Source organism: Canis lupus, chromosome 4 (genome assembly GCF_003254725.2).
Source record: "Canis lupus dingo isolate Sandy chromosome 4, ASM325472v2, whole genome shotgun sequence".
Taxonomy (NCBI): Eukaryota; Metazoa; Chordata; class Mammalia; order Carnivora; family Canidae; genus Canis; species Canis lupus.
In genome coordinates this window covers 71574470-71601049 of record NC_064246.1, presented here as the reverse complement: position 1 = coordinate 71601049, position 26580 = coordinate 71574470, and the positions used below count along the sequence as shown (strand labels likewise).

The 26580-nt window shown below is 35.3% G+C and overlaps 1 protein-coding gene across 4 annotated transcripts in view; it reads left to right on the top strand.

Moving 5' to 3' along the window:
* The window catches only part of WDR70 (WD repeat domain 70), a 310102-nt gene that overhangs the window by 172613 nt on the left and 110909 nt on the right, over positions 1–26580 (top strand). For all 4 annotated transcript variants that reach the window (XM_049109320.1, XM_049109319.1, XM_025436429.3 and 1 more), the window contains one exon: positions 17281–17455. In XM_049109320.1, the coding sequence (XP_048965277.1) occupies positions 17281–17455 (175 nt within the window). The remainder of the gene's footprint in view (positions 1–17280; positions 17456–26580) is intronic.

Sequence of the window (26580 nt, the reverse complement as noted above, 5' to 3'; positions counted from 1 at the left end):
GTCTTTGGCCAACAGCTCAGCCCCTTCGGTGTCTCATCTGCTTACCACACGACAGCTATGGCACTTTTCCATTCATCTGGGTCAGAAAATAAAGAGACCTTTAAGTCAGCCTGAATACTACCTGCCATTGCTGTGGGTCCGGTAAAGCTAAAACCGGGAAACTTTTGTTTTTCCCAGGAATTGATACAATTTAACCCATTTCTGTGAATTTGTACTTTTTTTTTAAATATCCCTCATTGAGTTCTAGAAGTTATTTAATTTTCAGAACATAAAAGCATTCACCTCAAAGGAATAGCATATTGCTACACTCCCTCATTACTTCACTACTTTTCGTGTTAAGCTTTCTTCATCATTGCAGATATTTGTTTTTACTTTTTGACTGATGACTTTTGGTTCCGCTTTCTTTTGAGAGTTTAAACTGGTATAGGGCAGATTCTACTTTTGGAAGTCCAAAGAATTAAATTTTTCTCCTGACTCGGTAGCCAGCATACCCATTAGTTAGGAAAAGTGACTTTTTTTTTTTAAAACCAAAGTTATCACCAGTTCAAAAACAGTACTTTATTTTTTCTGCTGGTTTGTTAATTTGTTTACTTTTATGCATCTTGTCTCATTCCAGAAAAGAATTTGAAGAGCTCAAAATAGTAATAGTAACACAACCTTGTAAAAAAAATGCAGCGTCCAGACCATGGGAAAGTAGGGGTAAAGGGATAAAGTTAGTTCACAAAAGATTATTAGTAGAAGGTTTTGCTCCTCAGGAGACAAGATTAGGTTGTAGAGTCAGCTCTAAATTTGCTAGTGACCAGAGCAAAGATGGGTACATGTTCAGGTAAGAGTCACAGGCAGGATACCCAAGATGAAAACATAAGAGCTTTTCCTTTCAAGAGTGTAAAGGAGAAAATTGTTTCCCAGGGATCCTCATAAGGAGGATAGAGGTTGGTACATATAGACAATATCCTTACAATAAATACTGTAGTAAATGTATAATAATTGGTCGTTTACTGTGTACAGGGTACTGTGCTAAGTGCTTTATGTATATTTTGTCATTCAATTCCTTAAAATAACTCCGTGAAGTATTATTTTCAGATTAGGAAGCTGAGGCTCTGACAGATTAAGTGACTTGTACAAGAACACATAGTGAGGGGAGAGGATTTAAAAACAAGCAAATGTGACCTCATCATCCTCTTAATTATTTTTCTATATTATATTCATGTTACTATTTTCTGTTGCAATCAGCAGTATAAGTCAAGCACCAAGAATGTAATTCAGGAAAAGACATTCTAAGAGAGAGTCAAAGCAATGCAGTCTAAATATATAGTCAGCTCTCTAAAGGTCTTATTTGGGCAAGTGTCAATTTTAGTTTACCTAAAGCTGCGTGCTTAACCTTGGTTGTATCTCTTTGATGACCTAGGGGGGAACTACAGACTTTTTCTGCAAAAAGTACCAATAAATACTATTTTAGGCAATTCTCGTGCTCTCTCCTTCCCCCTCCCCCCAAAAGAGGAAAAAACAAACCCCTCAAAGAACTATTTGTTTATGTATATACAGTTGAGCAGCAGAGAGTCCAAGGCAATAAACTGGTATTCACCAGTGGGGTTCTTTCTTCCTTTTTAATTTTTTTTTTTAGGATTTTGTTTATTTTATTTGAGAGATTGGGAGAGAGTGCGCATACATGAGCAGAGGGAGGGACAGAGGGAGAAGCACAGTCCCAGCAGAGCAGGGAGCCCAATGCAAGACTCTTGTCTCAGGACCCTGGGATCATGACCTGAGATGAAGGCAGTTGCTTAACTAACTGAGCCACCTAGGTGCTCCACTAGAAGAGATATTTCATTAGATTCCAAATCCTGAATCTCACAGTACTTTAGACAACTCCTAGGCATGGGGGAAGTATGTAAAAACTTTTGTTTAAATTTACTAGGATATTTAACCTTTGATGATCTTTTCAGTTATAGGATGGGTCATTTTTGTAGTGTATTCTGGCCCTCATTTCTCCTAGAGTAAATTTAAGCTTTGTGCTGACCACTGACTGCAGGGATAGATGAAAGCCAAACAATTAAATCAAATGTTTTATTTCTTATTATTTTTTATTTTTTTGAGAGAGAGAGAGCGAGCGCACGCACATGCATGTGAGTGGTGGGGGAGTGGCAAACAGAACATGAGAGGAAAAAAATCTTAAGCAGGCTCTAGGCTCAGTGCAGAGCCCAACATGGGGCACAGTCTCACACTCCTGAGATCATGACCTTGGGCCGAAATCAAGAGTCAGATACTTAACCAACAGAGCCACCTAGGCACCCCCTAACCTTTTAATATTTTAGGGAGACATGTAATGAGTATTTTGGGAAATTAGACTAACTATTGTAAATTGTTTTTCAAAGTTGCTTTATCAGGCATCTAGCCATATAACACTGGAATATTCTGTTTACTTAGTCATGCCTGGTCCAATATTGTACAATAATTATTCAATCAGAGGTCTACACATAATTATCTTTTAGTATCTCTACAGTCAGGTTGACCTGAATTAGAACCCTAGCTTCTTCACTGATTGTGTGATCATGGCCCAATTATACAACTTTTCACACCTTATTTATAAAATGAGAATGATAAAGGCATCTACTTACAATGTTGAGTTTAAAACGAGATAAAAAGCCTTTAGCATAGTGGGTTGGTATAATACAAACTTAATATGTGTTTAGCTTTTATTAATCATTATATTTAATGGCAATGGTGTAGACAATGAGCTTCTCTTTGTCTTTTTATGTAGCCATAAAGGCTGGGGAGCATTTGGAGAGTTTGTGGAGTGGCAACCTTTGTTTTCAGCAAGGGTTGTCCTTGTGTGCAGCACTTCTTGACCATTTTCTCAAATGACTTGTTTCTGAAGGCAGAATGCTACATGGGTGGTTTCCCTTACTCTGTTGATCCTAGTAGTTCATAGCCTCTGTGCAAGGTTTTAGACTGTGTGGTGAGTTTTAAAACTTTTCCTGGATTTGCTTTATTTTCCCATTTGAACTCTTTATATCAGCTGCTGCTGATTTTTCTGCATTGTCTTCCTCCTCCTCTACGCACAGAAAATTTAATCCCACTAAAGATATTTTTTAAGTGTGTCTGGCAGAGCTTGTTTAGGGGGAAAATGCCTGGCTTGTGAAAAAAGGTATCACAGGCATGGGGTTGGGGGTGGGAAAGTGAAAATTGGAGCACAGAAGCAATTAAATGGAATCCTTTACCCCTCTATCCTTTGAAAATAGTTTCTCATTGATTATTGGAATAGAAAAGTTGGAATTTATCTTGTTAAATAGTGCTCTATTTCTGTAACATACTTTACAATAGTGAGAGCTTCAAATCACTGCTTATTCTTAAAAGATGCAAGAGACAGATTATATTCAGCTTTATTTTGCATTAGTTTTATAGATGTGGAAATTTTACAGTAGCCTTTGTAAAACAGAAGTATTTCTTGCACCATCAATATCAAAATTGTTTTGACCTTACCTGTTGTCTTGGGTTCATGTAGACAAGACTATGAAACATGAATAGGCAGTGGGTACAGTAGTTGATTATTTTGCTTATCTGAATATTGACATAAATTATTACATAATTTATTTATTGACATCTTTTTGTGCTTTAGTTTTGCTCTGTAAAATAGAGATTATAATAATACCTTCTTCATAGTAGAGTTGTGAGGATTAAAAGATAATGTGTTTACAACAGTGCTTACTTCATTGGAAGCATGTAAATTGAGCTATCATGGTTATTGGTCCAAATCTTAGCTTTTATTAAGATTATTAGTTCAGGGGGATTCCTGTGTGGCTCAGCGGTTTAACGCGTGCCTTTGGCCCAGGGCGCGATCCTGGAGTCCCGGGATCGAGTCCCACGTTGGGCTCCCAGCATGGAGCCTGCTTCTCCCTCCTCCTGTGTCTCTGCCTCTCTCTCTCTCTCTCTATGTCTATCATAAGTAAGTAAATAAATCTTTTTTAAAAAAAGATTATTAGTTCAGTGTTCTAAATTATCACTTTTTGGCATTCATAATTTCTAGAAATAATCCTCCAATTATAATCCTATTACAATTATTTGTTAGAGATATTTTAATAAGTTTTTAAAAATTTTTTATTTATGATGAGAGACCCAGAGAGAGAGAGAGGCAGAGGCAGAGGCAGAGGCAGAGGGCGAAGCAGCTCCCTGTGGTGAACCTGATGCGATACTTGATCCCAGGACCCCAGGATCATGACCTCAACCAAAGGTAGAGGCTCAACCACTGAGCCACCCAGGTGCCCCAGAGCTATTTTAAAGGTTCACTATTTTTAGTGTAAACTTCTAAAGTAACACTGACTTCACTACTTAACTCTACAACTTGATTAAGCATTGTTTAACTGTTCAGTCAGGAAAAACCATCCATTCTCTTTCAAAAGAAGAATATTTATCTCATTTTCAAATTTGCACTGAATCACTCTTTGGCACATAAAATTTTATCTTCAGAATCTGTTTTGCAGATGTGCAGTCTGCCGCTTTAAAGCTTGGTTGGTTGAGCAAATACTCTGTATATGTATTATATTTCAGAGGTATTTTAAAAATAAAGAATAATGGCTGTAATCATGAAGAATAATGGCTCCATATTTCAGTGGCATGTTGGAAAGCCTGCCTACACCTGCTAATGTTCAGGGAGAAGTTGGTCCAGAGATGATATTGTGTCCTGGTAGTACCTGCATAAAAGGGTGGATGGAGGCAGATTTCTGTAGGATTTGTCATATCTACTTTATCCTGTGCTGGTTCCCACAGCCTCTGTGCTCTTCCCTATCTCTCCATTCTCCACCTCCACCCACTGTGCCCTGTTTTCCTATTGTCACACAGGAAGTAGTAATTATTTCTTAACATAAATTAAATAGTCATCTGTAATTGTAGACACATTTCATTTTTCTTCACATTTTAAGGCCAAATCCATATGTGATTTATCATGATACATATTATTAGAGTAATTAATAACTGGACTAGCACTAAATTACTTGCTTTATGTCCTAGGTGGGTTCCTTGTGAATTTTCTGCTTCTGAATCAAATACACAGATGCAATTGGAAAAGAATTAAGTACAACAGAAATGCAGTTGGAAAATTATAGAATTCTTCTGCCTGTTCTCAGTGCCCTCTCTAGGAGAGTTGATATCCATCAGTGACTTTTTCTTGTTCATATGTGGTCAGTCAGAAATATATACTATTAGAAGCACTGGATCTTTACTTATTTAATTTCATTTTTTGGTGTCTTCTTCAGTTCTTCATTTGTGTTAATAATAGTATCATTCTCCATTGTTTAAGACATTTGTCATTGACAGTGTCTTCATCCCGTTCTGGCTCTATATTCCCAGCCCTGGATCAAGCCATGTTACTAGAGCACCAGTCCAGGACAACTTTGGGGTACCATTCTTGCCCAGGAGAGGAGTCCAGGCCTGCGCTTCATGATCTTAAACCCATTATCGGTGTTGACTTTGTTGTTTCCCAAAGTTCCCAGTATATTGGTTCTCCCTGTGTTTGCAGTCTTAGTCTTTCATCTTCCTCTCTAGACATGTGTGCAACCCTCCCTCCCCTATCTCACTCTCATATATACAGTGTAACTATAATCAAACTGGGCATTATTCCTCTCAAAACCTTTGCTCATGGTATTTCTAATGCCATAAATTCCTTCTCTCAAATCTACCTCAAATGTTTTATTGTTTCCTCAGCCTCTCTTCCTCAGTTCTATTCTTTTTTATGCTAGTCAGGTTTTATTCTTATCTGTATTTATTCTTATCTGTATTTAAATAGTATTTTATGCAGGAGCACTTTTCACCAGCTGTGTTTCCCTTATTATTCCCACTCCTAATTTCCATAGCATTCTGACTGCCCCCATCATTCTACTGAAATTCCTCTTGCAGACCTCATCTATGACCTTTACCTATTAATTCTAATGAAGGTATTTCACTCCTTATTGTACTCAATATCTCTTTGGAATTGACACTCTTGATCACACCTTCCTTTTGAACTTTCTCCTTTGGCTTTTCTAACACTATCCTCTCCTGCCTCTCCTACTTTCTCGTTTCCTATTTCACTCTTTTTCCTTTTTGCTACCTTTTTCTTAAGTATCTTTTCCATGGGTATCTGCCTTCTCCCACAGATGTATCTCTGTCTGGATTTAATGACGCCTAATTGTGTTCCTTTCATATGCACTGTAAAAGATTCGCTATCTGGCTGTCATATAAGTTTTTCATCTTTAACTTGCTCTTACTTCCTTTAATATTATTATTTTCTGTTTTATATCACACCTTCCACAACTGTACATCACTGAATGAATGGCATATCCCGCCAGCCCTCCTCTGAGTTTTCCTTTATACCTTCCACACCCTTACCTTAGCCCAGACTTACCTCTCATTTCTCACCTGGGCTATCTGGTACAGACCTGTCCCCTCCAAGCAGTCTAGCCCACTGCCACAAGAGTGATTTTCTAAAACACAAATCTAGTTAAATAACTTAAGTCACTCCCCTGTTTAGTGGTCATAGTCATTAGCAACCATAAAGTTCATAATCCCAGTATGTCTCAACAGGATACTCTTTATAATCTTGAGATTGCCAGTAATTGTAGCAGTCTCATCTTCCACTTATGCCCACTGGGCACCTCATCCTTTTGTCAAAGCAAGCTACTTGTTGTTCCTAGAATAGCTGTGCTTCTGCAAGCCACCTTATTTTTGCATTTTCTATACCAGTTACTAGGATCCCTTACCCATGTACCCAGATTTCACTTGCAGACTCTCAGTTCTTCCCAACATCCATACCTCTGTGGAATCTTTTCCAGATCTTTCCTGTTGAGCTCTTTCTTTTCTGGATGGTGCTTCATGATACGAAGTTTTCTAGTTTTTTTTTCCTCCATTAAGTAATTTGGTTTATAAGATTAGGGAGTAAATTTTATCTAATAAGAAATACTGGTATATCTTTTAAATTGAAAGTCTCTTTTAATTCCATATGATCCACTTTTTTTAAAAAAAGATTTTATTTATTTATTCATGAAAGAGACAGAGAGAGAGAGGCAGAGACACAGGCAGAGGACTCGATCCCGGGTCTCCAGGATCACACCCTGGGCTGGAGGCGGCACTAAACCGCTGAGCCACTCGGGCTGCCCATGATCAACTTTCTCATCTGAGTTTCCTAGAGTGGTCTTCGGGAATGTTTAATTACCGATGATTGTCTTTAGGAATTTAATGAAACTTTTAGCTATACTGATTCTAGTTGAAACTAAAAGAGAGTGGGGAAATTAAATTATTTTTAATATATTTACAGAGTTGTGCAGCCATAACAATGATCTAATTTATAATATCTTCATTTCCCTAAAAAGAAATCCTGTTCAGTCATTCCCTTTTTCTACCCCCCAGCCCTAGGTAACTACTAATCTGCTTTCAGGTTAACGGATTTGTTGTATCTAGCTTCTTTCATTTCGCGTATGTGTTTTAAGGTTCACCCGTAGTATAGTGTGTAGTGGGTTGAATGGTAGCAACCCCCTCCCCCGCCCGCAAAAGATATTTCTATGTCAAATTACTAAAACCTGTGAATGTTACATTGCTTGGAAAAGTGATCTTCAGAGTTGTAACTGTTAAGGACCTTGAGGTGAGATCATCCTGGATTATCAGGATGGGCCGTAAATCTAACGACAAGTATCCTCATGAGATAGAAAACTAGAAGACACACAGAGGGGAAAGTCATGTAAAGATAGAGGGAGAGATTGGAGTGGTGTGGTTATAAGTCGGTGAAGTGGACCTATGCTGACAGGCCAGAGAAGCTGGTAGAGGCAAAGAATTCTCCCCTAGAGCTTCCAGAAGGAGTGGACTGCAGGCCTTCAGAACTGTGAAAGAATAAATTTTTGTCTAAGTCACTCAGTTTGTAATTTGTTATGGCAGCTTCAGGAATGTCTTATGTAGTGTGTATCAGTACTTTGTTACTTTTTATTGTTAAATAGTTTTCCATCGTGTTTCACATTTTATTTATCCATTTATCAGTTGATGGACATTGGGTTTCCAGTTTTCGGCTATTAGGAATATTGCTTCTATGAACATTAATGTTAAAGTTGTACATGGGGATATAGTTTCAGTTCTCTTGTGTGCATACCTAGGAGTAGAATTGCTGAATCATGTGGTAAATTTGTTTAATATTTTACAAAACTGCCAAATGGTTTTCCAAAGAGTCTCTACCATTTTACATTCCTACCAGTAATGTATGAGGATTCCAGTTTCTTTCCTCTCTCACCAACATTTATTATTGTCTGTCTTTTTGATTATAGCTCTTTAGTGGGTATGAAGTGGTATCTCATTGTGATTTTGATTTGTATTTGTTGGGTATTTGTATATATTCTTTAATGAAATATGTATTCATAACTTGGCCTATTTAAAAAATGTATCACTTATCTCTTTATTAAATTGTAAAAGTTCTTTAAATATTCTAGATATACTAGTCCCTTGTCAGGTGTATGATACATAAGTACTTTTTTCCAAACCTATGACTTGTCTTTAAACTTTCTTCACAGTATATTTTAAAGCACATACATTTTTAATGCCATCTAACTTACCTTTTTTTCCTTTTATTATTTATGCTTTTGGTATAGTATCTAAGAAATCATTTTGTAATCTAAGGTCATGTTTAAGAGTTTTAAATTTATGTCTCTGATCTATTTTGAGCTAATTTTTGTATGATGTGAAGTAAAGGTCCACAGTCACATTTTTGCATATGGATATTCAGTTGCCTCAGCAGCATTTTTTGAAAAGACTTTTTCAAAACAATTCTTTTTCCCTGAATTGTTTTGGCATTTTTGTTGAAAGTCAATTGGCCATAAATGTAAGGCTGTAAGTGGTTATTTATTGTGGCATTTATCCCTTAGTCTAACTCTAGATTTCATAAGATCTAACTTTAATGATGGTAAGTATAGGGCATTAGCACCAAATATATTTCTTCTGAATGCAATTGTATTAATTGTTGTGTGTATATGTGAATTATGTGTGTTTGTAAAGATTATTGTGCGTTTATATAGAAGCTAGAACATTTTTCCCATTTCTGGAATTTCAGTACCTTCATATTTGGGCATTTTTGAAAAGAAGGTCATTCTTGTTGACTTTGCCAAGAGAGCCAACAAGTTTCAGGCTTTTACATCACTCAAGTTGCTTGTGTAGTCTTTCAAGAAAAATTAAACCAAGATCTCTTAAGTGATTTCCATGCAAAATTAATGCTTCCCTTGACTTCTGCCAAATGCTGTGATGCATTTATGCAGCTGGTGCCAGAAAGTTTAGAACTTGTATCTGGAAAGAATTCAAAATTTTAAGACAGAAAGCATTTGTGCCTGGGGCAATGTAATGACCCCACCTGTGTCTTTTTCTTGTCTTCTGGGTGTTTTCATTGTATGTCCAGAAAGGCCCAGGCAGATCCTTCTTCTATTTTTAAATCCTTTTTTATGAAACACAGTTTTAATTTTACAAGACCAGATCTCACTCCAAGTTTCAAAATATGTGTTCTTCAGCATAAAATGTTTAGACAGATACCTAATGGCCTAGCACTTTAGCATCCATTTTTTTCTAAGGCAAAGATTCAGAGTATCAGAGCCATAAAACTATAGTGTAATTAGTCACTATCAGATGCTATGTAAATTACGTTTCACACATCTATATGCCAGGTTAGGTGCTTTTCCCCCCCTTTCTGATATTTTGATAATTAGTTCAACCTGTTAATATACCACTGAAACAAATGGAATGTACTTAGTTGTTGGTTTTATTAGCTTTAATGTTTTATTTATAGTCTAAGAGGAAGAGCAGAAAGGAACTAGTATTTATTGAGTACCTACTGTGTTCCAAGTACTATGCTAGACACGTTTACATCCCTAATCTCATTTAATCCCCTTATTGTTGGTATTATTATCCCAGTTTTTAGTGATGAAGAACTTTAAACAAGCCAGATAATCATATTTTATACTTGTGTGGGGCCTTTTATATCATAATTTTAAAGTAGTATCTGACTTGGAGATGTTCAGTTATAAAAAAGAGAAATTATCATAGTTTATCTCCACTGTTGTAGAGCCAAGGATAGAAAGAAAAGACACACGCGGTATTTCTCAACTGTGGGAAGCATAGTGAATGGAGATAAGAGACAAGTAAGCTATATAGAATACTTTCAGTAGAGGGTAAGATTTTATGTTTCTCAGATATAAATGGTGCTAGAACAATTGGGATACTTACCTATATGTATATCTATGTATGTATTTATATATATAAATGAACCTTGGCTTTGTATCAGATACAAAAACTACTTTAAATAGATCATAGACCTAGTTCTAAAACTTTAGAGTATAAAATTTCTAGAAGAAAACATAGGAGAATTTCTATGACCTTGGTTAGGCAGAGATTTCTTCAGTATGGTATTATATAATTTGATAAAAGGACTTTATCAAAACCTAAAAACATCTTTTTGAAAGACTATTTTTTAAAAAGCAAGCTACAGACTTGGAAACTATTTGGTAAACACATATCTGATAAAGAACTTATATAGAATACCTAAAGAACTCTCAAAATACAATGATAAGGAAATAAACAACAAAAATGTGAAATGGACAAAGAATTTGAAGAGACACATCACTGAAGAAGAGAAACAGATGGCAAATAATACATGGAAAGATCCCCAACATTATTAATCAATCATATAGGATATACAAATTAAAATATAAAACCTATTAGAAGGACTTGAAAAAAATAACTGATCATATTTTTGTGTGGGAGAGTTAGAATTCTCATATACTGCTGGTGGGAATGCAAAATGAAATAGCCACTTTGGAAAAGTTTAGCAGTTTCTTATATAGTTAAACATATACTTCCCATATGATCAGTAATTTCCTTTCTAGGTATTTTGCTAAGAGATATGAAAACTTATTTTTATAAAAATAATAAAAACAATTAAAAAATGTCAAACTGGAAACAACTCAAAAACTTTTTTTTTTTGGTAAATGGACAAATAAAATGTGGTATATCCATGTATGGAATGTTATTCATTAGCAAAAAAGGAATGGACTACTGAGATATATATATATATCTCAAAAACATTATGCTGAGTTAAAGAAGCCAGACTCAGAATTTACATGCAATATTATTCCCATTATATAATAGTGGAGAAGTTAACTCTAGGGATGCAAAACAGGTCAGTATTTTCCAAGGGTTAAAGCTGTTAAGGGAAAGAGTGGTCCATAAAGAGACAACCAAAGAAAACTTTTTGGACTGATATAACTATGCATTTCTCAAAACTCACAGAACTGTATGTTTGAACAGATGAATTTCATTGTATTTTATACCCCTAATAGACTTTTCCTCCCTTTCTCCCTCCTTTCTTCTCCCCCTTTCTATCATCTATCTATTTCTCAATACGAGAAGTCTAGACATAGGTAATCCACAGTTGGTTTATGGCCCTTGTGTCATCAAGGATCAGGGTACCTTCTGTTTTGTTGGGATAAAATGCTGCCTGAGCCCAGCATCATGCCCAGGTTGCTGGCAGAGGAAGAAGTAAACAAAAAGGGTCAAAGAAGGATCTGCAACCTTCTTTTTGAGACTTTCCCAAAGTCCTGTGCTACCCTTCCATTTATACTACTTTGGCCAAAGCTTTATTTCCACATTTCATCACATCTAGCTGCAAGAGAGGCTGGAAAATAATAGACTTTAATTGAGAAGAAAGAAGAATGGATGTTGGAGTATGTTGCTAGCTGTATCTGTCACACTTCTGATAGTGTCTCTTTGTCAGAAATTGTTCCTTTGGTTTCTCAGTAGGTTCCTTTAAATCCTGGAATTCCAAGGTGCCTTTCTGTTGTTTCTGTGTGTACTGTTTCCAAACTCTTACTTGAACTAAAATTTTGCTAGTCAGTGGTTCGTAAAATGCAGTCAGTACAATCTTATGTCAGGCATGGGTTTGACAACTCTGAAAACTAGGGTTTGGTACTGTTTAGCAATTGATTAAATTCTGAAACAAAGCTTAGAGGGAAGATAGGAGAAAGTTATTTTTAAAAACCCCCAAACCTTCATTTGAAATAAATCATAAGTATTAGACAGAAAATGCCAGCTTTTGAAATCTGTGCATTTAAAAATAAGTTGTATTTATTGTATGTTGGTTATACCTCAATAAAGTTAATTTCTAAAGTGCTTAGACGGGCAGTGAATTTCTTTTATTCTTTGACAAGCTTTTGTTGAGAACCCAGTCAGTATATGTTGTGTTCCTGTTATGTTTAAGAGATGGTACAGACTCTAGGCATACAAAGATGAGAGAGAGAGAGAGAGAGAGAGACCCCTTGCTCTCAAGTGGCTCTTTTTATAGAAGGAATAGATATTAATATGTGTAATTACAACGTATGTGATTGGTGTTATAATATGGGAGTTAGAAGGTAATACGGAAACTTGAGTGAATTCCCTAGTTTTGTTCTTTTACAAAATTGTATAGACTGTTCCAAGTTGTTTGCATTTCCATACATGTTTTAAAATTACCTAATTTCTATCTCAAAAAAACTCTACTGAATCTTTGATTGAAATTGTGTTGAATCTGGAGATTAATTAGGGGAGAATTGAAATCTTAACTGACTCTTCCAATCCATGAATACAGTATATCTTATATATGTAGATCATCTTTCATTTCTCTCAGAAACATTTTATGATTTTCAGTGTACAGATACTATGCATCCTTTTGAAATTCCATTTTTATTCATACCGTTATTAATGATATTATTTTCATAACTTCAGCATTTAATTGTTGTTAGTCTGTGGAAATAAAACTGATTCTTAACCTTGTTCTTGTGACCTCACTAAACTCACTATTAGTTTTGTAGTATTTTTGTAGATTCCTGGGTTTTTTCAATGAATATGGTCATGTGGTCTCTCTCTCTTTTAAGATTTTATTTATTTATTTATTTTAGTGAGCTGGGGGAGGAGCAGATGGTGGGAGGAAAGATTCTCAAGCAGGCTCTGTGACAAGCCCAGAGCCCAACACAGGGCTTGATCCCATGATCCTGAGATCATGACCTAAGCTGAAACCAAGAGTTGGTTGCCTAAATGAATGAGCCACCCAGGCACCTTGATCATATGGTCTCTTAAAGATGGTTTTATTTTTTCTTTCCAGTCTATAAGCCTTTAATTTCTTTTATTTGTCTTATTACACTGACTGGCAACTCCAGTATATAATGAGAGTTTGATATCATTGCTTTGTTCTCAACCATAAGAGGAAATTAATTAATTTCTTTCTTCATTAATAAGTATATTATTTGTAAGTTTTTCATAGATGTCCTCAATTAGGCTGAGGAAGTTCCATCCTATTCCTAGTATGTGGAGAGTTTTTATCAGAAATGAATGTTAGAATTTTTTTTCAAATGTTTATGTTACATGGATTGAGATGATCATTTATATTTTATTGTCTGTTGATGTGACACATATATTGTTTAATATTCATTCCTTTCTATTCTTTCATTCCTAGTTTAAAAATCCCTTAACTGTGAAGTATTATTTTTATTTACATGCTGCTAGTTTGAATTTACTGGTATTTTGTTAAGGATTTATGTGTCTGTGTTTACTGGGATATGGAACCATAGTTTTCTTTTCTTGTAGTGACTTTGGTTTTGGCATCAGGGTAGTGTGGCCTTATAGAATGAAGAGTGTTGGGAATTGTTTCCTCTTCTATTTCTGGAAGAGTTTGTGTAGAATTGGTATTATTTCTTTCTTAAATGTTAGGTAGAATTCAACAGTGAAGCCATGTAGAGTTTTCTTAATGGGAAGATTTTTAGCTATATGTTTAGCTTTTTAATCATGTAGGAATAGTCCAGTTATTTATTTTTTATTGAGTGAACTTTGGTAGTTAGTGTCCTTTAAGGAACTTTATTCATTTCATCTAAATTATCAAATTTATTTATATAAATTCATTCCTGAAATTCCTTTATTATCCTTTTAATGTTGTTAGGCTTTATGATCATGTCCTCTCATTAATTCAAGATGTTGACATTTGATACTGTCTCCAATTTTTGCTTTTTTCATCAATCCAGTTAGAGGTTTATTAATTTTATTGATCTCAAGAAACTAGTTTTTGGTTCCTGTGTTGTTTTTTTTTTTGTTTTCTATTTTACTCATTTGTACTCTCATTTTTATTATCTCTGTCCTTCTACTTGCTTTAGGTTTAATTTTCTTTCTCTAGTTAAAAAAATTATTTATTTATTTATTTGAGAGAGAGAAAGAGCATGCACATGTGGGAGAAGTGGCAGAGGAAGAGGGAGAGAGAATCGTAAGCAGGCTCCATGCCCAGTGTGAAGCAGGACACAATTCCATGACCCTGAGATCATGACCTGAGCCAAAATCAAGAGTCAGACACTTAACTGACTGAGCCACCCAGGAGCCCCTCTTTTTTTCTAGTTTTTTTAAAGTTGAATCTTAGGTCATTATTTGAAGTCTTTTTTTTTTTTTCCTCCTAACATATACAGTTAATGCTATATTTTCCTTCTGTATTGTATTTTAGCCGAATCTCATAAATTTTGATACGTATCTTCATATTTGTTGGGTTCAAAACTTTTTCTGCTATCCCTTGTGATGTTTTTTCGAGTCATGAATTATTTAGAATTGTATTTCTTTATCGAATATTAGTTGACCATAAAGTTCAGGGTCCACTTCTGGGTTCTCTATTCTGTTCCACTGATCTATGTGTCTGTTTTTGTGCCAGTACCACACTGTCTTGATTACCACAGCTTTGTAGTACAACCTGAAATCTGGCATTGTGATGCCCCCAGATATGGTTTTCTTTTTTAAAATTCCCCTGGCTATTTGGGGTCTTTTCTGATTCCACACAAATCTTAAAATAATTTGTTCTAACTCTCTGAAGAAAGTCCATGGTATTTTGATAGGGATTGCATTAAACGTGTATATTGCCCTGGGTAACATTGACATTTTCACAATATTAATTCTTCCAATCCATGAGCATGGAATATTTTTCCATCTCTTTGTGTCTTCCTCAATTTCTTTCAGAAGTGTTCTTTAGTTTTGAGGGTATAGATCCTTTACATCTTTGGTTAGGTTTATTCCTAGGTATCTTATGCTTTTGGGTGCAATTGTAAATGGGATTGACTCCTTAATTTCTCTTTCTTCAGTCTCATTGTTAGTGTATAGAAATGCCATTGATTTCTGGGCATTGATTTTGTATCCTGCCACGCTACCGAATTGCTGTATGAGTTCTAGCAATCTTGGGGTGGAGACTTTTGGGTTTTCTATGTAGAGTATCATGTCATTGGCGAAGAGGGAGAGTTTAAATATAAATAAAGATTTGCTATATTTCCTTTTATTTCTATTAAGTTTGCTTTCATATTTTGAAGCTCTGTTATTAGTGGCATATGCATTTTGGATGGTTATGTCTTCTTGATCAGTTGATTCTTTTTCATTATGAAAGTTTCCTCTTTATCTCTAGTTTTATTTCTTGTTCTGAAGTCCAGTTTGTCAGACATTTATATGGTCAGTTACTCCTGCTTTCTTTTGATTATGTTCACCTGGCACATTTCTCCCCTCTTTTCATTGTTAATCTATCTAAGTCTTTATATTTAAACATTTGTGTGTATTTTTAAAAGAAGATTTTATTTATTTTAGACAGAGAAAGTGTGCACATGGATGAGCTGGGGAGAGTGGTAGAGGAGGAGGGAGAGGGACAAGCAGACTCTGCACTGAGTACAGTGTCCATCATGGGGCTGGATCCCAGGACTCTGAGATCATGTGACCTGAGTGGAAACCAAGAGTCAGTGCTTAACCATCTGAGCCATCCAGGTGCCCCATTTTTGTGTCTTTTTAAGAGAAAGAATCTGCCGGGTATTGCTTTTACCTAATCCAGTCTGACAATCTTTGCCTTTTAATTAGAGTTTTTAGATTACATCAAATTAATGTAATTATTTATGAGATTGGATTTAAACCTACCATGTTGCTGTTTGTCTTATATTTATCCTATAGTTTTTCTTTATTATCCCTTCCTGTTTTTGTTTCATTTCCATTTTATCTCCATGATTGCATATTTATTATAAAAATATGTTAGCAATGGCTTTAGGGTTTGTAATATATATCTTTAATGTGTCAAAGTCTCTCTTTAAATAATATTATACCATTTCCAGTATAGTATAAAACTATGCTTCTGTGTCTTCCTCCCAACCTTTGTGCTATTGTTGGCATATATTTTACTTGAACATATGCTATAAACCTTACAATACATTGTTTTGCTTCAGCCATGGATCTTTTAAAGAGATTTAGACATTTTTAAAAAACATTTAAAAATGTTTTAAAAAATTTATCTTCATTTTTACCATTTGTGGCACTCTTCATTTCTTTGTTGTAGATTCAGATTTCCATTTGTATTGAAGTTCTTGAAGAACTTCCTTTAATAGTTCTTGTAGTACATGTCTGAAGGAAATGAATTATCTCTGCTTCTATTCATCTGAAAAAGTCTTTATTTACCATATATATTTTTAAAATATATTTTTGCTGCCTATAGAATACTAGATTGGCTTTTTTTTTCCTTTTAGAACTTTAGAGATATTGTTCCATAGTGCTTTGGCTTGAATAGTTTCTGCCAAGAACTCCCTAAAATCATCTTTGGTTTTCTATTTTATGCCCCTCCCCTTCTCTTCTCTGGTTACAAGGGTCTTGTTCTAGCTTTTCTTAGGCAGTGCTCCTTTGCCTGGGACTGTGAGCAGGAGGGTACTCTATACCTCCCCCAGGCCTAGACCCCTGTTTTTTGTTACTTGTTGAAAATTCAGGGGCAGACAGTTTTGTTTCTGCTTCTCCCCCAGAGTCATGAGATCTTTGCCTGGACCCTGGAGTAGGACATCATTCATTTTTAGTGACTTATTTTTTCAGCGTTTTTTCTGGAGTGTATTATATAACAGTGCATTAACACATGTAAGTAATTTAGAAATTAATGTGTGTATATAGCTGGTGTATATTCAGCAGTTTTACTGATCGACCAGTATAGTCAGAATTGTTTGAAGGCCACTGTTGTATAGGGTCAGAACTTATAACTCTGATAGACTTGAAATAGAATTTGCTACTTGTTGTTTGATTTGAAGACAACATGATTCAGATGGTTCCCTTTATTGCAGTGAGTAACCTCATTTATAAATGGAGAATGTTTTACAGTGCGCATTTTATTTTAAAATAATTATTAGATTTATATGCTTAAGAGGTGAAGTGCTTTTTATGAGCTCTTCTGAATTTTAAACTCCTTTCTTTTTTTGTAAATGAAAATCTCTTCATTGTTTTTAGGACTGTGAGGACATGGGAAGTTGAAAATCCAAGGAAGCAAAGAAGTGTGTTTAAACCACGGACGATGCAGGGTAAAAAAGTAATTCCCACCACGTGCACATATAGTAGAGATGGAAATCTCATAGCAGCTGCCTGCCAGAATGGAAGCATACAGATCTGGGACCGAAATATGACTGTAAGTCTAAGACATTTAAGTCTGCTTTTCTTAGAAGAAAAACACCTTATAAAGACAAACATCATGTTAAAATATTATGAAGGTCAGTTTCCTGAGTTTAGCCCTAATTTAAACTTCAGTGTTAGTTGATAAAACATTGGGACATTTGCAGTAAACAGCATTTTAGCAAACATTCCAGCTCAGTATTTTCCAATGTGTATTAGATTTTGTTTTTAAAATACAGTAGATCTTTTAGTATAAAATTTAAAAAGCATAGTGCAGTTCTATTATTTGGTGTGTCAAGTGTACTTGATTTTGAAAGCGATCGATTTGATAGTAGCATAAAAGAAGACTAAGCAGAAAATATCCTTTAAAAGATTTAAGAAAACCATGAAATATCGGCAATGGTTCATCAGTCGTTTTGCAATTATTTTTGTAGTAATTTAAATAATACTTTGTTTTAACATTCTGTGACATTCCATTTGAATAGGTGTCAGATTTTCTTTTGCAGTTTAGATCATTATTAGAATAAATAAATTTTAGAATTGGAAGGGATCACAGAAATAATTCTATGAAATAATGAATATGAAAGGTTTTGGTTAATTCTTAGAATTACCAATAAGCTTTAAAAAGGGTTTTGTTCTATGTAGAGATGGTAAAACAAGATTTTTTGGTAAGTGGAATGATTCTTGTAAAACAAGATTTTTTTGGTAAGTGGAAGATTTTACCAATGTTAAAGTGAAAATCTACACTAATGTTAGAATGCTATTTGGTTATTTTTGTTTTGTTTTGTTTGTTTATTTATTTATATTGGTTATTATTTTAATAAAAGATTCTGAAAAAATGATTATTTTAGTAATTTGTTAGAATTTATTAAGTATCTCTACTATATGGCAGGCACTATTGTAGGCACTGGGAATATTGCAGATTATAAAAAATTCTTGCCTTTTAGAGTTTATATTCTAGCTCTTTTTAGAAATTATGAAAAGAATATTCTTTTTAAATAAAATTGCCCATCAGCCATTTACATTTCAAAAGGGACTCTAGGAGACATAGTTGTCTGTTTAGGTAGATGAGTTAAAATTGTTTGTCTAGGAATAAGGTAAAAAGTAATAATAGGGAAAAAAAGAATCCATGTTGATAATGCTGGAAATATCTTTGGCATTTTCTGTTTGTCAGATCTTTTTATTTCTGTTTTCATCTCCATTGTAAACCCCATAAAGCTTCATAACAGCACAGAGATTTTTAAAATCCTTTGAATTGTAAACGGAGTTTTAACCAAGCAATAAATTTTTTAGTAACTGGCTTTCATCGTCTCTGGTGCTGTTGAATTAAACATAAAAATTCTAAGTCATGAAGTTTTCTAGTGTAGCTTTAATAGCAGTGTGTTTAGTATAATGCATATATGTGGGCCTTTCCCATATATTCTTATAAAGTTGAGTATAATTATTAAAGATTTTCCCCATTCTCACTGATGTGAGGTGGTATCTCATTGTGGTTTTGATTTGTATTTCCCTGATGGCAAGTGATGCAGAGCATTTTCTCATGTGCATGTTGGCCATGTCTATGTCTTCCTCTGTGAGATGAATGGATAAAGAAGATGTGGTTTATGTATACAACGGAATATTACTCAGCTATTAGAAATGACAAATACCCACCATTTGCTTCAACGTGGATGGAACTGGAGGGTATTATGCTGAGTGAAGTAAGCCAGTCGGAGAAGGACAAACATTATATGTTCTCATTCATTTGGGGAATATAAATAATAGTGAAAGGGAATATAAGGGAAGGGAGAAGAAATGTGTGGGAAATATCAGAAAGTGAGACAGAACGTAAAGACTGCTAACTCTGGGAAACGAACTAGGGGTGGTAGAAGGGGAGGAGGGCGGGGGGTGGGAGTGAATGGGTGACGGGCACTGGGGGTTATTCTGTATGTTAGTAAATTGAACACCAATAAAAAATAAATTAAAAAAAATAATTATTAAAGATTGACTTTGTATGTCTCCTAAAACAATGAGTATCTTCTATTTCCATTTTTGTAAAAAACAAAGCTGTTTTAATGTCAATTAACCCCCCCCCCCAAATCTTTTAAGTTGTTTTGCCTAATTGTATAGTCTTTGGTTCTATTTCGTTAGAATTTTTTTTTTTTTATTTCGTTAGAATTTAATAGCACATGAAGTTACAGCTTATTATACCACATCCTGTTTGTTAAATTCATATTTTGACATTTGCGTGTAAATATATGTCACCTAAAGACAAATCAAATTGAGAAGAAAAAACTTGCTGGCAGGAAATACAGTTTGATTTAAGAAGAGAATTTTACAAAATATCTTAATTATTACTTCAGCAATAATAAATTATTAACAGGGAAACACTGAAGCTGAGGTAAAAAAGCCTTATAGCAGTAGTTTGTCCATGAAGTAGCCAGAGAGTTACATGGTAAATAGTGATGAATACATGTCTGTGTTTTGTGACAAGTAAAACTATCATAATTGCTCTACCTAATTATAGAATTCTCGTTAGACCAACTTTAACTTTAGCAAATTAAATGAAATATTTTTTTAGAAGTAAGGTGTCTATTAGTGATAAATTCCTGTGTTCTTAGCACCTACCTCTACTCTAGAATTATGTTGGCCAGTATGATAGCCACTAGCCACATTTGACTGTTTCAATTTAAAGTAATTAAAATTTACAATAGAAATTTCAGTTTCGTAGTCACATGGCACTGTTCAAGTACCAAATAGCCACATGGGTGTAGTTATGTGCTATTTATTGAACAGCACAGATAAGAACGTTCCTGTCATTACAGAGTTCTGTTGGCCAGTGCTGCTGTAGAGGAGTGTTTGCTTCCCCAGTATCCCTTTCAGTCATGTGATGATGGCCTGTCAATTTCAGAAGGAGGGCTTTTCAGAGAAGCTTCTACAGGTCTGCATGGCCTCCTTGGGCCCTCGGTTCCCATTCATCAGCATATATGTGAGCAGTGGCAAGAAAGTGTGTGGTTGGAGCAAGGTGAGGGAGGTGTAGAATTGTGGGAGGTGACATTGGAGAGGTAACAGCATACACCCTGACTCAGGTTTGATGTATGCAGAAGCCTTTGCAGCCTGCCTGTGTCTCCTGCATGTTCACATAGCTTTCCCCCCTCACCTCTTTTGTTTTAATTATTTTTATTATTTTAAGATTTTATTTATTCATGAGAGACACACAGAGGCAGAGACACAGGCAGAGAGAGAAAGAAGCAGGCTCTCCGAGGGGAACCTGATGTGAGACTCAATCCCCGGACTCTGAGCTGAAGGCAGATGCTCAGCTGCTGAGCCACCCAGGTGTCCCTCCCCCTCACCTCTTTTAGTTCTTTGCTCACATTTTCTCTTCTCAGCAAGACTTCTTGACTCCACCCTACATAAAATTGCCGCCTTCTCCCCACCAGTGGTACTCTCTATCCCTCTTTTCTTCCCTCATGCTGATCACCATTTAACATACTCTACCATATATTTTACATACTTGTTTATTGGCTGTTTACCCCTGGTGGGATATTAGTTCTACAAAGGAAAGGATTATTATCTCTTTTCCTTCCTGCTGTATTCCCAGAGCAAAGAAAAATGCCTATTATACAGCAGATCTTCAGTAACCATTTGTTGAATGAATAAGTGGATGAATGTATTCCGGAAAGGTAGCAAAATAAGGTTGTTGACTTATTTGTAGGAAGACATTTAAAAATAGCAACATAAAAACTATTATATTTATATGAAAATACAGTGAGACAGGCAGAGAAGGGATGGGAAGAAATTGAGGTTATTTTTAGTATCCTTAATGATGTAAAATTATGCAATCTGTATTAACATAGGTGGATTTTTAAAAACTGTTTTCATGGCTCTCAAGTCTAACTTCTGACTTTTAAAATATTCCAGCATTGTATGGTCTGACAAATTTCTAGTGACTTCTGTTCATATAAAAACATAGCAAATTCTTTGGACATATTTTTTTTTCAAAGCACTGTTGCTGTTTTTTTTTTAATTTTTTTAAATTTATTTATTTATGATAGTCACAGAGAGAGAGAGAGAGAGAGAGAGAGAGGCAGAGACACAGGCAGAGGGAGAAGCAGGCTCCATGCACCGGGAGCCCGATGTGGGACTCGATCCCGGGTCTCCAGGATCGCACCCTGGGCCAAAGGCAGGCGCCAAACCGCTGTGCCACCCAGGGATCCCTGTTGCTGTTTTTTAAATATCTATTAAGAATCTACATTATGCTAGAACCTTTACTAAAAGAGCATGCTGTATTTACTTGTATTGCAATCACTGTAAACTAAGATTTGGGTAAGAAAATGGAGACAATCTTATCTATCTATTTATTTATGCATGCCTTCTGTAGACACAGGTGATGGGAAGTAATAATATTTTAAATTGGAGATCCCTGGGTGGCTCAGTGGTTTAGCACCTGCCTTTGGCCCAGGGCATGATTCTGGAGTCCCGGGATCAAGTCCAACATTGGGCTCCCTGTGTGGAGCCTGCTTCTCTCTCTCTCTCTCTCTCTCTCTCTCTCTCTCTCTCTCTCTCTGTGTGTGTGTGTGTGTGTGTGTATGTGTGTCTCTCATGAATAAATAAATAAAATTTAAAAATATATTTTAAGTTGTTTTATGTGGCAGTGGGTACGGTCAGCAACAGCTTGACTACCCTCTACCTGACTGCCTCTTACTTCTCCTTTTGCCTGCATCCCCTGCATAGATTCTGGGGCTGTGCATTTTGGGAAGTGATCACATGCTACAACCCCTTACCAGGAAAACCTCAAGCCTAAGAGATACTGCAGAGACATTTCTCCAGCTCAGTGGCTGATCAATCCCCCTACTATCAGCCATCCTAGAGAATGGTTGGTATGGATCAGAGAAGGACTTGGGCAAGAACTAGTAATGACATTGGGAGATAGGTTCCTGGGCAAATGAAGCCCCTCGGTGCACAAGAGAACAGCGAGAGAGAATATGGGAAATAAAGTCACCAGTAGTAGCTTAGATCCAGTGTACTACGGATATGTAAATGTCTTTAGTCACTGTCAGATTACCCACGTTAAGCTTAGGTTGATTTATGTCCTCTTTTCACCTTTCCCTTTATTTGTGTGTAGAAACCTAGATTAAAAGTTTTTTTTTTTTTAAGATATATTTATTTGACAGAGAGAGAGAGAGAGAGAGAGGGAGAGAGCAAGCACACAAGCAAGGGGGGGGAGTGGCAGAGGGAGAGGGAGAAGCAGACTCCCTACTAGGTAGGGAGCCCAATGCAGGACTTGATCCCAGAACCCTGAGCTGAAGTCAGACACTTAACTGAGCCATTCAGGTACCCACAAAGGTTTTATTTTTATATAGAAAGAGAATTTGCAATTCGCTTTTTTTTACTTGAATCGGTAGAGATCTAATTTATTTAAATGGGATCATAATTTTACACACATGAAAGATAAAGTTTTCAAAAAGTTTATTATTTGTTTATTAATAACTTCTTTGCCCTCATTATTCTATCTCTACCCCATAATGCTTGCAAATTACCTGGTATGTGTTCTTCTGTACTTTTATTCATATCTCTGTATCTATAGCTAGCTGGCTAGCTAGCTAGCTGTCTACATTAAGAACATTTCACTAGTATGTTGAAACACCTACCACCTCACTGAGAATGAGACAAAAGAAATTTAAACCCATTAAGTGGTTGTAAAAAAGAATAATCTGTAGGATAATTTATAACCTTGTATAGCTACTTTGTATAGTGTCCAGAATATGGAAGAGTTAGGGAAGGCTAAGAGGGTCAGGGTAGGTACTTATAGTCAGGACCTCTGAGGGGTGTGGAATTTAGATAACCAATGAGATAGTGCTGTTATTTTACTAACCAGCCTTACAGGGGCTACTCTGTGTCAAAGCAGTCACATTGAAAGGCTCTTTTGAGATTGTTATTTCTCAAAACATTTTGAGTCTTTTAAGATCACCATAAAGCTATAATTTCAGCTAATGTGCAAGTACCACAAGGAAAATAAAGCAGAATAAAGAGAATATTTTGTGGGTGGCACTTGAGTCCCTGGGTACCTTTACGTTGCTTAAAGTCTCACAGAAATCATTCCTCACTATTGGACACTATCTGCTGTGCCTTGTATCTTATAGATTATTTTTGAGATTTAAAAATTTGTTTTTCATAGTATTTTCTGTTAAATTTCCATAATACAGCTTTGATCCTTCTTCTCTCACACCTCATGTAAACTAGTTCAGGCCAAATTCTCATACTGTTGGTTAACTACATTCTGTAGTAATTTTATTTATGGATAGCTTTTTCTCTCTGTGCTTTTTGGAATTGTTATGAAGCTGTCATAGCCACTGAAGAGAAAAACACTCTTTACTCTCACAGTAATATTTACCTCACCTTTCTTATTTTTACAGTTAGAACAAATTAGACTTCCCTTAAATAGAGTGTTAACCTGATGATATTGCAGATTTTGGAGTTTTAAAAAGAATAATACTTTGAAATATTTTTAGCAAATGGTATTTTGTCTTCATTTCCAATCTTGTCATTTGTTGTGCAGTTTTAATGTCACATAACTTTGCTTTGGAAAACATTTCATTACAGTTATTTATCATTCACTATCATTTACAAATGTGAATAACTCAATTTCATTAAAAAATTTCCGTTTGAGACTATTTCAGCCCAAAACAATTGCTTTTAGTCTTGTGTATTAATAATTAATTATACACAAGATTAATTGTGTATTAATCTTGTGTATAATTTAATATATTAATTAAATTAATTAATTAATTTTAGTCTTGTGTACTAATTAATTAATATAGTGTAACATAACACTTTAGTTACCAACCTTGGGACTAATGCATGGAGAGCTTTTTGGGATTTGAATTCTCTGTACTCTGAGTGTCCTTTATCTTTCTCATAGTGATGTCATCAGAAGACTTCCATAAGTTAAACATGACTTCCAGTGGCCAACACTGTGCAAGTCTGGGTTCATGCCCTCCTCCAGATGTCTTCTCCCTTCTTTCCACAAAGACCAGTCATTTAACAATGATTCAAAGCTTTTATCCAATATCAGTATAAGTTAAAGTGGCAAAATATTGACTATATGGGGGAAGCAAAGTACATTATGGGGGGGGGGGTGGTATTTTTAAACAATTTAAAAAGCAAATTATTTAGATATCATCCTTTAAGAAAACATTCTGTATCTGAAAAAATACATAAGGAGCATCATTAAAAATTCAAATACAGATTTTTAATCTCTTCATTAGTCATAATATTGGGAGTCTAAAAAAATATGGATAGCTAAATATCGATTGCATACTTCTATGGCACAGTTTGTAAATGACACCTGAGACATAAGTCACATTATATATTACTCTAAGCTTTCTATCAGTCCTGGGTTTCCTGAGCATTCTGTGCATCATTTTCCTTACTCAGGAAATGAGGGCATGATCCCCATCTTGTCAGATTATTTTTGAGGATTATATTAAGCAATATATTTAAAGTACCTAGAATGAAATTTGCACATAATAGTTTCTTAATAATTATTGGTCTTCTTCTTTTTTCTCTTTAGATCCTAGTCAGCTTACAGTTTTTATAGAATAGTGAAGTTAGATCTCAGGATGCTTTTTAACTCAGACTGTGAAAGTGTTATGAGTTTTACAGATTTCTTTGGTGACTAAAAGTATGGCTTAGAAAGATGAGATTGTAGATCCCTGTTATAGCCATCATTCAGTGTATGAAAATACAGTCCCCATCAATTAATGAGAATGTCATATACCCACTAGTTAGTGTGCCTGAGTAGATGTATGAATTGTAATTACCTTTTTAAAATAAACACTGAATAGAAAACATGTGACATACAGATTGTTCTGTAGTGTTTTTAACACGCATATTTTTTGAAGTTTACTTTTCAAAAAAGTATGTTATTGACTCAAAACACAAATAACCATCAGAACTGTACAAAATTACTTGCAGGCCCTGAAGTTAAGTTCTAATTTGTGAATTATTTTAATGAAAGCTTTCAAGTTTTACTCATAGTGCTTTTAGAAAGTATCATATACTGTTGGAAGCAACATTTTTTACACTTGATCTTAGCCAAAAGGCCAAGAAGCGATGGAAGCAACATTTTTTAATGAGAAAATGAGAAGATTTTTTAAATGAGAAAATACTGCCTTTTGAAAAAGTTAGGTTAAAAGATTTTCTTTTAAATATAAGTGATTATTATCCTTGCTTTTTGAGGCCAGGAATAATAGAGCAATTGAATTTAAGAATTTCAGTTAAAACAGGAAAAATTAAACACATTCAACTCTGCTCCCTCTTGAAACCCACTAAAATACAGAAAAGGCATTTTTAAAAACATAAACCCCCATGGATGAAGAGAGTTATAGGGGAGATGACAGCAGAAAAGAGAACTCAAGACACCTTTGGAAGCTGGAAACCAGATGCACGAATGAGAAAATAGAAACGTTAGCCAAGGTTGGGGAGGCCTGTAAAAGACAACTGATTTATCCTGGGTTCCCTTCTCTATCATGTGCAACCACATCACTGTTCTTCCTTCTTCCCTCACCCCGACAATGCAAAAGAATTACTTTTCAGTGTTAGAGACTGTATTGTAGTAGAGCTGAGATAAGGGGAACATCTTCATGGAGAGCTGTGTTTCTCCGTCTCCCTTCCATTATTAGTATAATAGCAATTACTGGGTACTTCATGTGGGGTAGGTGATATTTTAAACACTTTACATGTAATATTTCATTTAATCCTTAGAGCATTCCTGTGATAGAAGTACTGTTACTATCATCACTTTGCTGATGAGGAAACAAGACACAAAGAGGTTGACTTGCCTACCAAAGATTACAGTTAAGTGGCAGAATTGAGATTTTCATCCTAGGCATTTGGATCAAGAGCCTATACCAGGGGTCAGCAAACTATGGCCCATATGCCAAATATAGCCCACCATCTGATTTCCTATAGCCTGGAAACTGAGAAGGGTTTTTACATTTTTAAATGGCTGTATTGTTGTCTCATGGCTACTGTAACGAATTACCGCAAACTTAGTGACTTAAAACAAAACAAATTTATAATTTTATACTTTTGTGGCTTAGAGGTCTTACTGGACCAAAATTAAGGTAGTTAAGGGCTGTGTTCCTTTCTGGAGCCTTC